Source organism: Pyrgilauda ruficollis, unplaced genomic scaffold, assembly GCF_017590135.1.
Source record: "Pyrgilauda ruficollis isolate IOZ18807 unplaced genomic scaffold, ASM1759013v1 scaffold95, whole genome shotgun sequence".
Taxonomy (NCBI): domain Eukaryota; kingdom Metazoa; phylum Chordata; class Aves; order Passeriformes; family Passeridae; genus Pyrgilauda; species Pyrgilauda ruficollis.
The window spans coordinates 53,175-64,815 of NW_024531599.1; the positions used below are offsets into that span (position 1 = coordinate 53,175).

The 11,641-nt window shown below is 62.0% G+C and overlaps 1 protein-coding gene across 1 annotated transcript in view; it reads right to left on the reverse strand.

The window, feature by feature from the left end:
• The window catches only part of CELSR2 (cadherin EGF LAG seven-pass G-type receptor 2), a 30,535-nt gene extending 19,988 nt beyond the window's left edge, over window positions 1–10,547 (reverse strand). The window contains exons 1-7 of the mRNA XM_041489631.1: window positions 6,697–10,547; window positions 4,078–4,725; window positions 3,296–3,518; window positions 2,604–2,719; window positions 2,107–2,195; window positions 1,295–1,452; window positions 706–869 (exon numbers count right to left, since the gene is read on the reverse strand). Of these exons, the coding sequence (XP_041345565.1) occupies window positions 706–869; window positions 1,295–1,452; window positions 2,107–2,195; window positions 2,604–2,719; window positions 3,296–3,518; window positions 4,078–4,725; window positions 6,697–10,504 (5,206 nt within the window). The 5' untranslated portion in view covers window positions 10,505–10,547. The remainder of the gene's footprint in view (window positions 1–705; window positions 870–1,294; window positions 1,453–2,106; window positions 2,196–2,603; window positions 2,720–3,295; window positions 3,519–4,077; window positions 4,726–6,696) is intronic.
• Between the last annotated feature and the right edge of the window lie 1,094 nt (window positions 10,548–11,641).

Here is an 11,641-nt window from a genome sequence, read left to right on the forward strand (position 1 = left end):
ACCTCCCCACCCCCAGGGGACACAGCCTTGTCTGTGCCACCCACTCCAGCTCAATGGCCCTGGCAGCCCCTCACCCACCACCCCAAAACCAGGGGACACAGAATGCTCTACCACTGTGTCCCTGGACCCCCATCCAGCCCCATGAGCCTCGCACCCCCTCCCCACACCCATGGAACACAGAAACCCCCAAGCACTGCCCAGACCTGGGCCCCCAGCTAGCCCTCAAGCCCCAGCAACCCCTACTCTATAACCCACACCCTGTGGCCCTGGCAACCCTGAACTCAAACCTGAATCCCCTGACTTCCCATCCCACACCCTGGGGAGCCCCAGCCCATTCTCTGGACCTCTCTCCAGCCCCATGGCCCTGGCACTCTCTCACTCCCTCCCCACAGCTTTGCCCTGTCTCCCCAGACCCCTATCCAGCCCCATTACTCTGGCACCCTCTCCCCACACCCAGGAGGCACAGCCCCATGACCCTGGTACCCCTCAACCCACACCTGCACTCCCTAACCTCCCATCCCACACCCAGGGGGCACAGCATCCCCCATGCCCCCTGGACGCTCATCCATCCCTCCAGCCCTGGAACCCCCTCCCACCATTCAGGGGACACAGCCACACTTTTCAGGTACCCCTTAACCCCACACCCCATCTCCCTCTCCTCGAAGGAGCACAGCCCCTCCCCAGTCTCCCGATCCCGGAGCCCACCGGGCAGGGTGCCGTTGTTAGCAATAAAAGCTGCCATGTCCACGGGGCGCTGGTCAATGTGGAGGTGCCGCATGCACCCCACAAAGTGCCGGCTGCGGATCGGGAAACTCTCGGGCAGTGTTGGGACCCCACCCAGCAGCAATGGCCCCGTCAGGTCCAGCGACCTGCAGAGCCCACCATCACCTCAGGGACTCAAGAAACCCCTGAGGGACCCCACAACCCATGGGGTCCCTGAAGGAACCCCAAGGGACACCCAGCCACCCCCCATCCCATGGGAGTCACAAGAGACCCCCAAAGAACACTCACTCACCCCAAAACCTATGGGGACCTGAGGGACCACCCAAAGGGTGTTCCCCCATGGGGAACTCAACAGACTCCCAAGGGACTCCCCACTTCCCCCCAGTGCCATGGGGACCCCAAGAGAACCCCTCAAACCCATGGGGACCTCCAGTGACTCCCCCATCCACAGGGATCTGTGACCCCCAAGCGACCCTTCACCAGAGAAGACTCCAAACGTACCACACCCATAGGGACCCCTCTATGGGTACCCCAAGGGACCCCACCCATGGGATCCCCAGGCCCCTCTCACTTCTTGCTGCCAGTCTGGGTGCCCTGGGCAGCGCAGGAGTAGTTGCCGAGACGGGGCCCGAAGCGCAGGGCCATGGCCGTGTCACAGTCATCCACAGTCACCACAGCCACCTTCTGCTCTGACGGGCCCTGTGGGACCCCTGAGCGCCCCACAACCGGCTGGGAGGCCCCATATTAGGCAGGGGGGCCCAAGACCCCCATCCTGCAGCCTCTGTCCCGCTCCTCATCCTCCCACAGCCCTCTGATGCCTCAACCCTTACCAGGCTCCCATGTCCCTCCAGCCCACCAGCCCCCCACCCTTCAGATCCCCCAACACTCCCCTCCATCCCTTCAGCCCCCTTTAAACCCCTCAGTGGTCCCCTTCATCCCCCCCAAGCCTCCATCCCTTTGATCTCCTCTTCCTCCATCCCCCCATTCCAATTCCTCAGGGGTCCCCACCGGTGAGGAAAGTACGTGGGGTTCCTCAGGGGGCCAATGGGTGAGGAAGTGGGTGAGGGTCCCTTGAGGTCCTCATGGATAGGGGCATCTCTTGACAGTCCCTTGGAGTTCCCCAAATCTCCTCTCTACTCTCCTCATCCCTCCAACACCCTCTTGCCCTCCCTCCACTCCTTTCTCTTCCTCCATCTCCCATCTCCCATCCCTTGGGACCCCCATGGGTGGGCACATCCCTTAGGGGTCCTTTAGGTGCCGCAAATCCCCTACCTGATCCCCCCATCTCTCCATTCCCCCCCCCTTCCCCTCCATCTTCCTTTCCTCTGTCTGCCCCAAACACTCCCCACCCACTGTGGCCCCCCAGGAGCCCCATTCCCCCACCTTGTTGTAGTAGTGCAGCTGCACCCGGTGCCACTGCCCATCGCTGACTCCTCCTGGCACAAAGGGTGACACCGTGGTGGTGGTCTCACCTGTGGGCACAGCGTCAGGGCAACACAGCCAGAGGCAAGGAGGGGTGGCGGTGCCAGGAATGGGATGCACAGGATGCAGTGCCAGGGATGCAGTGTTGGGGACATGATGCAGGGGTTGCAGTGCTAGCAAGGGAATGTCCAGGATGTAGTGCCAGGAATGCAGTGTCAGGGACGGGATGTTGGGGGTGCAGCGTTGGGCAGCACCAAGAATGGCAGGCCAGGGATGCAGTGAGGAATGCAGTGAGGAATGCAATGAGAGATGCAGTGCCAGGAATATGATGCCCAGGATGCAGTGCCAGGCAGTGCAAGGATGGGATCTCTGGGATGAAGTGAGGGATGCAGTGAAGGATACAGCGCTCACAAGGGTGTGAGGGTACGGGGCCAGGGTATGGCAGGGGCAGCATGTACCTGCTGAGAAGGTGAGCTGCAGCTGCTCATCCACAATCTCCAGTGCCACGAAGTCATGTCGCTCATTGAAGCGCCCGTTGTACAGCAAGAGCCCATCCCGCTCCTGTGTGGCAAACCTGGAGGACAAAAGTGCCAGCAGTGCCCCAATACCCCCCAATCCTACCATGCCTCCCTGGCACTCCCCAACACCCCCTGACCCTGCCATGCCCTTGAGGCACACCCCTCGTGCCCAACCCCATGACTGCAACCCCATGTACTCACTGTGAGATGCTCGTATGCATCAGCCCCTGACCCCACAAGGCGTCTCCACCCCACTGCCCCCCCTGCCAAGGGGTCACCCACACCCTTTGCTCCCACTCTGTACCCTCAGGGTGCCCATCACCCCACACCCAATCACCCCACAGCTGATATGATGCCAAAGGGGCACTGATCACCACCCCTCCCACATTATGCCAATGGAGCATCCCCACACTATCTGATGCCCTTGTGACACCCACCATCCCATATCCCAAATGATGCCAATGGGGGCACCTATCCACCCGCCCAGTGCCCACAAGACACCCATCACCTCACACCCCATCAACTCATCTCACGCCAACAGGACAAACATCACCATGATCTACCCCACGCTCCATGTGACACCCACAGGGGCACACATCACCCCCCACCCCCCCAGATTCCCCCAGGCTCACGTGAGGCCAAGGGTGAAGTGGAAGCGCTGGCGGAGGCCACGAAAAGTGAGGAAGGAGTGTGGGGGGAAGCTGCGGGTGCTCATGGTGCAGAAGGGCTTCTCATAGTGCCCAGGGGGACACTGACACCGGAATCCCCCCACCAGCAGGTTCAGGCAGGTGCCCCCATTCTGGCAGACCCCCGGCGTGCAGCGGCCCCCCCGGGCACTCAGCTCACAGTGCTCCCCTGTGTGACATCCAAACCCCAAAACTAGGGTAAGGAGTCCCATCTTCCCTCCACACCTCCCCATTAAACCCAGAGTGGCCCCCCTCAGGTGCTCAGCTTGTGGGGCTCCCTGTGTGATACCCCAACGGCACCAGCATCCCAAAAATGGGGGATGGGTGTCCTCTCTCCTCCCCAGCCCCCAGTAACCCTCAAGTTCTCCCCCCAGGCACTCACTGTGTGACACCAAGCATCCTAATGTGACACCAAGCACCCTAAATGGGAGGTTGGGGATCCCTTCTCCCTCCCCATCCCCCAGTATCTTTATCCCCAGCTTTATCACCATGGCAACCACCTCCCATTACCATGGAAACCCAAGCCCCCTCCTCTCACATGCCCTCCCCCACCTGGCTGGCACCCCCCACCAGGGGGGTCCCCTGAGCTGGAGTCCCAGAGCGGGGTAGGGGGTATAGTCCCAGTGCCACCAGTCTACCGGCAGAGGGAGGGAGGGAGGGAGGGCTGAAGAGGAGCTGGGTGTGGAAAGATGAGGATGGACGAGGAAGGGCTGGCCAGTGACTCTAACCAGTGAAGTCCTCGTGGCACTCGCAGGTGTATCCACCCTCACGGCTCCGGCACCGCCCGTTGTTGCCGCAGGGGCTGGAGTAGCAGAGGTCGATCTCGGTCTCGCAGTAGTCGCCGGTGAAGCCAGGCGGGCAGCGGCAGCGCAGGCCCGTGACAGGGTGGATGGGGCGAAAAAGGATGGTGTCGGAGGCGAGGAAGGGCGCGGAGCTGTCAAACTGCAGGACAGAGACGCAGCGCATGTAGTTCTCGCAGGGCTCGCGCAGACACACGTTGTCATCAAAGGGCAGGACTCGCTGGGCCGTGGTAGCCGCCAGGAGCGATCGGTTAAGGTACAGCCGCTCCTGCAGCTCCTCTGACGAGAAGAACCGCGATGTGCCCTGCACCGCCGCCGGCAGCAGCGCCGAGAGGCTGACATTGAGGATCCGGGCCGGCCCCACGTCTGTGTCCGTCTGGATGTTGAAAAGGACGACGCGGTGGCGGGGGGTGGCCAGGACAGCAGCCACCCCCTCCAGGAAGCGGCTGAGTAGGGGGGACAAGAAGCGCTCCTGGGACATGTCGGCCAAACGCAGGGTGATGCTGTTGCTGAGCATCTCATCTGTGATCACCGTCACCCGCAGCGTGCACTGCGCTGTTGCACTGTAAACGCCATCTGGGGACAAAGTGGGGACACAGGAGGCGGTCAGTGAGAGCAAAGGACAACTCTGGGAAAGGGTGATGGGATGGGAATAGTGCTAGATATGGGGCAACCAACAGAATCAGCTGCTGTTGGACGGGGATGGTGCTATGGGGGCTTGACCCGCTCAGCCACCATAGAATGGGGACAGCACTGGCCATGAAACACCTGGCCCATGTAGCCACTGTGGAATGGGGACAATACTGGCTATGAGGTGCCCATCCCACTTTACCGGCATGGAATGGGTACAGTCAGGTGCGGACAGCGCAGGCTATGGGGAACCTTTCCTGCTCAGCCACCAAGGAATGGATACAGTGATGGTTATAAGGTTGGTGCTGGTTATGGGGCTGGTACTGCTTTTGGGGTGCCCATCCCACCTACCACAGGATAGCAACAGTGGGATGGGGATGGTGTTGGCAATGGGGCTGGAACTGGTTACAAGGCTCTTGTCCCACCTGGCCACTACTGAATTGGGACAGCGCTGGTTATGGGGCTGGTGCTGGTTGTGGGTGCCCATTCCACTTGGCAACCATTGAATGGGGACAGTGTGGGTCATGGGATGCCCATCCTGCCTGGACACTGTGGGGTGGGGCATCTAAATGGGGTTGGTGGTTGATTATGGGGTTGGGGCTGGTTATGGAGCTGGAGCTGTTTCTGGGGCTGGTATGGGGATGGTGCTCGTTAAGGGACTGGTGCTGGCTACGGGGTTGGTGTTGGTTGTGGGGCTGGTGCTGATTGTGGGGCTGGTGCTGATTGTGGGGCTGGGGGAGCAAAATCTCTGCTAAGCAGTGGGGCACCCACCTTTCTCCTCTTCTTTGTCCTCCCCCTGGCTGAGGGCAGTGGGATGCAGGACAGATGGGGAGCAGGCTGAGAGATGGTTGAAGGGAACATGGGGACAGGTGGGGGGTCAAGCAGGCAGAAGGAAGTGCCATAGGGGGTGGCAGAGGCCAGGGCTGCCCAGTGGCCTGTGGCCAGTGACTGGTAGCCAGTGGCTGGCGGGGGGGTAAGGTTACCATGGCTGCGGCTGCGAGGGCCCAGCTATGGCTGGACCTTTTGTTTCCCTCCCGCCTGCCCCTGTGCTTGGGGGGGACACGGGGGACTCCCTGCCCCCACCCTTTGTGGCCTGGGCCCCCTGCTTTGTGTGGCCAGTGCAGGGACCCCTGCCAGGGGAAGCTGTGGGGCGATGGGGGCCATGTGGCTGAGGACAATGGACATCAGGCATGGCCTGTGACCCAGTTTCCCCCTGACCTGGGGGTGACTAAGGAGGTGTTCCCCCACCTTGGGGTGACCCCCATCCCCCAGAAGCACCTCCTGGACAGCCCACCATCCAAATGGTGCTGACAATTGATGGCACAACCCCCCTCATTTTGCGATGATCCCCCCCCCCACACTGGGTTTGGGCACCTCTCAGTGGAGGCCAGGTTGCCCCCCCCGAATACACACACCAGGCCTTGTGTCTCCTGCACTGAATTCATTCAAGTGGAGTCTCCTGGAAACACAAACATGGCAGTGCCAGGACTCCCCCAATACTGCACTGCACCCTCAGCCTTCCCAGATTCACCCATCACACCCCCATAACAAGCCCCCAAGGGTACCAGGACCCTGCTGGCCCATACCAGCCTCTGCTCCCCCAATAAACGCACTGGGTCCTGGCCCACCCTGCTCACTGACAGACAGAGAAGTGCCAGGACCACCTCTGGACAGCCCAGGGGGGTGGGGAAAGCAAAGGGGGTGATAGGGACCCCGACAGCCTCCAGCTTGGATGTCTGGGGTGTGAGGGTGGCACAGCATCCCATTATTCCCCCCTCCTCTCGATCTGGAGGGTGGAGACAGCCAAAACAGGGTAATGAGACCCCATAACACCCTGCCTCCATGCAAAAATAGAGGTCTATATACCCACAAACTTCACTCCCCCTGAAAGGTCCCCTCCATGGGTGGCGGTCTTACCAGAGACAGACACCCTCATGATGGCCTCAAGTGGGCGATTGTTGTCCAGGGCCGGACTGAGGCGCAGGTCCCCACTGTGTGGGTCCAGCAGCACGAGGTTGAGCTCATTGCCCTGCTCAAAAGCATAAGTGAGGCGGTCAGAGACGTCGGGGTCATGGGCAGGGATGCGGCCAATGACGCCCCCAGGGAAGCTGCCAGAGCGGTTGGTGATGTAGTTGTTGAAGAGGATCTCGAAGTTCTTGAGCTGGGGGCTGTTGTCGTTGGTGTCACGCAGGCGCACATGGATGGTGGCCCGGCTCACCAGTGGTGCCGAAGTCGCCTGGACCACCATGATGTATTCAGCCTTGGTTTCATAGTCCAGGTCAGCCAGGGCAGTGAGCTCTCCAGAGAAGATATCCAGCTGGAAGACCTCGGGGATGTTGCCCTCCACGATCTGGTACATGATCTGGGCATTGGTGCCCTCATCGGGGTCGGTGGCGGTGATCCGGGCCACCACCAGCCCAATGGGGCTGTTCTCCTCCACAAAGATGTCAAACTCGTCCCGCTCAAACACAGGTGGGTTGTCATTGACATCCAACACTGTCACCTGGATCTCCACTGGTGTCCGCCGGGCTGGCACCCCCTTATCCACGGCAAATGCCCGCAGGGAATACAGCGGCACATTCTCCCGGTCCAGACGGCGCAAAGTGCGGACAATGCCCGAGGTGGACTCAATGATGAAGTCGCCATCACCATCATCACCCCCTTGGAAGGTGTAGAAGACCCTGCCATTGAGCCCGGAGTCACGGTCAGTTGCGGAGACCTGGAGGACACTGGTGAAGGTGGGGACATCCTCGTAGATGGATCCCTGGTAGGAATGACGGAGAAACTGGGGTGCATTGTCATTGACATCACTCACCAGGATCTCCAGGTAAGTTGTGTCAGATTTCTGCGGGATACCATTGTCCCGTGCCGTGATGGCCAAGGTGTAGGACACCTGGTCCTCATAGTCCAGCTCCATCTGGGTGGTGACAGCACCAGTATCAGCAGCAATGCTGAACTGGGGTATGCTGTCCTCCATCAGGTAGGTAATGCGGGCGTTCTCCCCCGTGTCCTCGTCTGTGGCACTGATGACCACCACTGTTGTGCCCACTGGCCGATCCTCATTGATGTTGATGGTGTAGTGGGAGCTCTGGAAGACGGGGCGGTGGGTGTTGGCGTCGGTGACATTGACAACCACCTGGGCAGTGTCCTGGCGGGTGCCATCAGAGGCAGCAATGGTGAGCAGGTACTGCCGCTCCAGCTTGTAGTCCAGGGGCAGGGCAAGGGAGATGAGCCCACCACCGCTCTGGCTGGTGATGGAGAACCGGTTGCGGGTGTTGCCGCTGGAGATCTGGTATGTGATGACACTGTAAGCATCACGGTCAACAGCAGAGACAGTCAGCACACTGGTGCCCACTGCTGCGTCCTCGTTCAGGCGGGCGCTGTACTCCCGCTGGGTGAACTCAGGGCTGTTGTCATTGACATCCAGGATGGTGACACTGACGCTGGCCGTGGAGGCCATTGGTGGGGTGCCATGGTCCTGCGCCTCCACCCCGAAACTGTAGAAGTCGACTACCTCCCGATCCAGCTCAGAGGCCACCACAATCCACCCGGTGCTGTTGTTGATGGCAAAGGGGAAGCCGGTGCCAGTCTCCAGCAAGGTGTAAACTAACCGGCTGTTGTCACCTGAATCGGCATCAATGGCTTGTACATGGATGACGGAGTAGCCCACGGGGACATTCTCCAGCACTGTGGCCTGGAAGGGCGTGCTGACAAAGATGGGTGCATTGTCATTGACATCCAACACCTGGATGGTAACCAAACCGCTGATGTTGGAGAGAGGTGGGCGGCCCCCATCCTGCGCCCGGATCCGCAGGGTGAACTCCTTGGTGACCTCGTAGTCCAGAGGGGTAACGACATCCAGCGTGCCTGTCTGCGCATCAATGTAGAAGTGCCCACGGGTGTTGCCACTGACAATGCTATAGTGCACCAGTGCATTGCTGCCTTTGTCACGGTCGGTGGCCATCACCTGCACAACTGCCACATTGGGTACCACGTCCTCAGGGACCTGTGCCACGTAACGTCGCTCGCTGAACTGCGGCGCATTGTCATTGTCATCCTCCACAGCGATGTGGACAGTGGCTGTGGCACTCCGGGGACCTGGATCCTGGCCCTGGTCTGTGGCCTCCACCAACAGCTCAAAGGCATCCACTACTTCCCGGTCCACAGGGCCAAGGGTGCGGATGACACCTGAGCGGGAATCGATCTCAAAGACCTTGCTGGCATCACCGGCATTGAGGAGGCGGTAGAGGATGTTGGCATTGGGACCAGCATCGCCATCGGTGGCCCGCACTGTCAGTACCTCATAGCCCACCTCCAGATTCTCTCGCACACTCTCCCGGTATTCTGGTTGCTCAAAGGCTGGGTCATGGTCGTTGGTGTCACTCACTGTCACCGTCAGTGTGGCCATGGCACTGCGCCGGGGTGTCCCGTGGTCCACTGCTGTCACGCGGAACACGTGAGTGCTCTTGCTCTCGCGGTCCAGTGGTGCAGCGGTGCTGATGGCACCAGTGACAGGGTCCACGGTGAAGAGGTCATCAGAGCGGCTGTCGAAGAGTGCAGCCATAGAGTAGTGCAGTCTGCCTGCCTCGCCCTCATCAGGGTCGTGTGCTGTCACCTGTGTCACTGGAGTGCCTGCTGGCCGGTTCTCCTCCACTGTGGCCTGGTAGCTGGAGGGCTGGAACTGCGGTGCTGTGTTGGGGCTGCGGCAGGGACGGTGGTGAGGTATGGGGGGCCTAGAGACTGCTGTGGTCTGGAACTCCACAACGTCCCCAGCGTCTATTGTATCCCCAGTGCCAGTGGTCTCCCTGGGGATATTGGTGTTCCCAGCATGTCCAGTGTCCACAGTGCTTCTGGTGTTGCTGGGGTCTTTCCCAGTCTCCCCATTATGTTCAGTATCTCTGGTGCTCCTAGTATCCCTGGGGACTTTCCTAGTGCTGCCAGCATCTCTGGAGACTCTCCCAGTCTCTCCAGTGAGTTCAGAATTCCTGGTGCCGCTGGGGACTGGAGTGCTCCAAACACCCACAGTGCTCAGCATGTTCCCAGTGCTCCCGGTGTCCTCCATGGGGATGTTGGTGTCCCCAGTGTGTCCAGTATTCCCAGCGCTCCTGGTGCCCCTGAGGACATGAGTGCTTCCAGTGTCTCCAGTTCCTCCAGTAACCCCGGTGCCTCCACTATCCCGGGTGCCTCCAGCATCCCTGGCGCTTCCAACGCCCCCAGTGCCTCCAGGCTTCCAGGTGTCTCCAGCATGCACGGTGCCTCCAGTGTCTCCGGTAACCCTGGAGCCGCCGATACCTGGGAACCCCCTAATGCCACCGCCGCTGTCCCCACTGGAAGAGCCGGTGCCTGGTACCGTCACATCGCTGCCGCCCACGGCCGATGCCGGCCCAGCGCTGTCGCCGCTGTTCCCGGTGCTCGGCGGGGGCCACGCACCATCGCTGGAGCCGGTGCCTGATGCAGTCCCATCGCTGCCGCCCGCGGCTGCTGCGGGCCCAGCGTTGTCGCCGCTGTCCCCGGTGCTCGGCAGAGACAACGCGCCGCCGCTGATCCCGGTGCCGCCGCGGAGCTGGAGTGGCGCCGGTAGCGTGCTGGACGGACGGGTACGGGTGCCGCTGCCGATGCCGGAGCCGATGCCGGTGGCGATGGCGGGTCCCGGTGTGGGCAGCGGCAGCAGCAGCAACAGCGGCAGCAGCCGGAGTGCGGCCCGGCGGGTGGGCGGAGGGCCCATGGCCGCTGCCCCCCGGTGCCCCCGGTGCCGGTGCCCGCTGCGACCCGCTCCGCCGCCTGCACCCCGCCCTCGCCCGCGCGCGCCCGCAGGGGCGGAGCCGCCAATTCACCGGCCCGGCCGCTCTTAAAGGAGCCGCCGCCGCCGCCCCCGGCACTCGCCAGCGGCACCCGCAGCCGCACCGGCAGTGGCAGCGCGGGGGTAGCGAGCGCGCACTGCGCGCAGGTTGCGCACACTCGTGTGAGGTGCACATGTGCGCCCTGCCCGCACACACGTACATACACAGATGTGAAGGGTCTTGCACGCACCTGTGCATTGCAGGCACGCGTGTTGCACGCGCAGGGAACACGCACGTCGCACACGCAGGGCACACAAGCACCAGCGATCACATATGACATGGGAACCATGTATGTGACACACATATGTGTGGCACATGTGAAACACACACGGAGCATACACATGTGAGACAGAGAGCACGTGTGTGACACAGCACAGAGATCATGTGTGGCACATACAGCAAGTGTGACATACTCATGTCCCCCAAGACCCCCGTGTCCCCACCGCCGTGGAGTCCGCCCCCACACACGGAAGTCCGTCTCCCCTCACTCCGTGCCACACATCCCCCCCCCCCCCCCCGTGCCCCACAACCCCCCCCCCCGCCCGATCCCTGGGCTCGTCCCACCGCACCAGGACCGGGGGTAATAGAACAGACTGGGAGCGACTGGACCACGCTGAGAGGGACTGGGGCAGCTGGGGGTCACTAGGACAAAGTAGGAGAGACAGGAGATGTCGGGGGCGCTGGAACAGACTGGGAGGGACTGGAGAGGCTAGACGGGGACGGATCCCCGCGGTCTGTGGTTGCTGCTCCCCCCCTCCGCCGCCCAAGCCGGCGCCGTTCGCGTGGGTGCAGACAGGCGGCGCGGAGTCACCTCCCCCCGCCGGCAGAACGGGTCCGACGGGTACCGGGGAGGGGCTCCCGAGTGCCGAGGCGGCGCTTGGAGCGCCGGAACCCCCCCGCCTCCGCCGGGGGCTCCGGTGACTCACTGGGCCGCTCCCCGCCGGTTCCACCCGACACCCGAGGCCTGCCGGGGGTTTCCCACGCAGAGCAGCGGGGGGCAGCCAGGCCTCCCTGCATAGCGA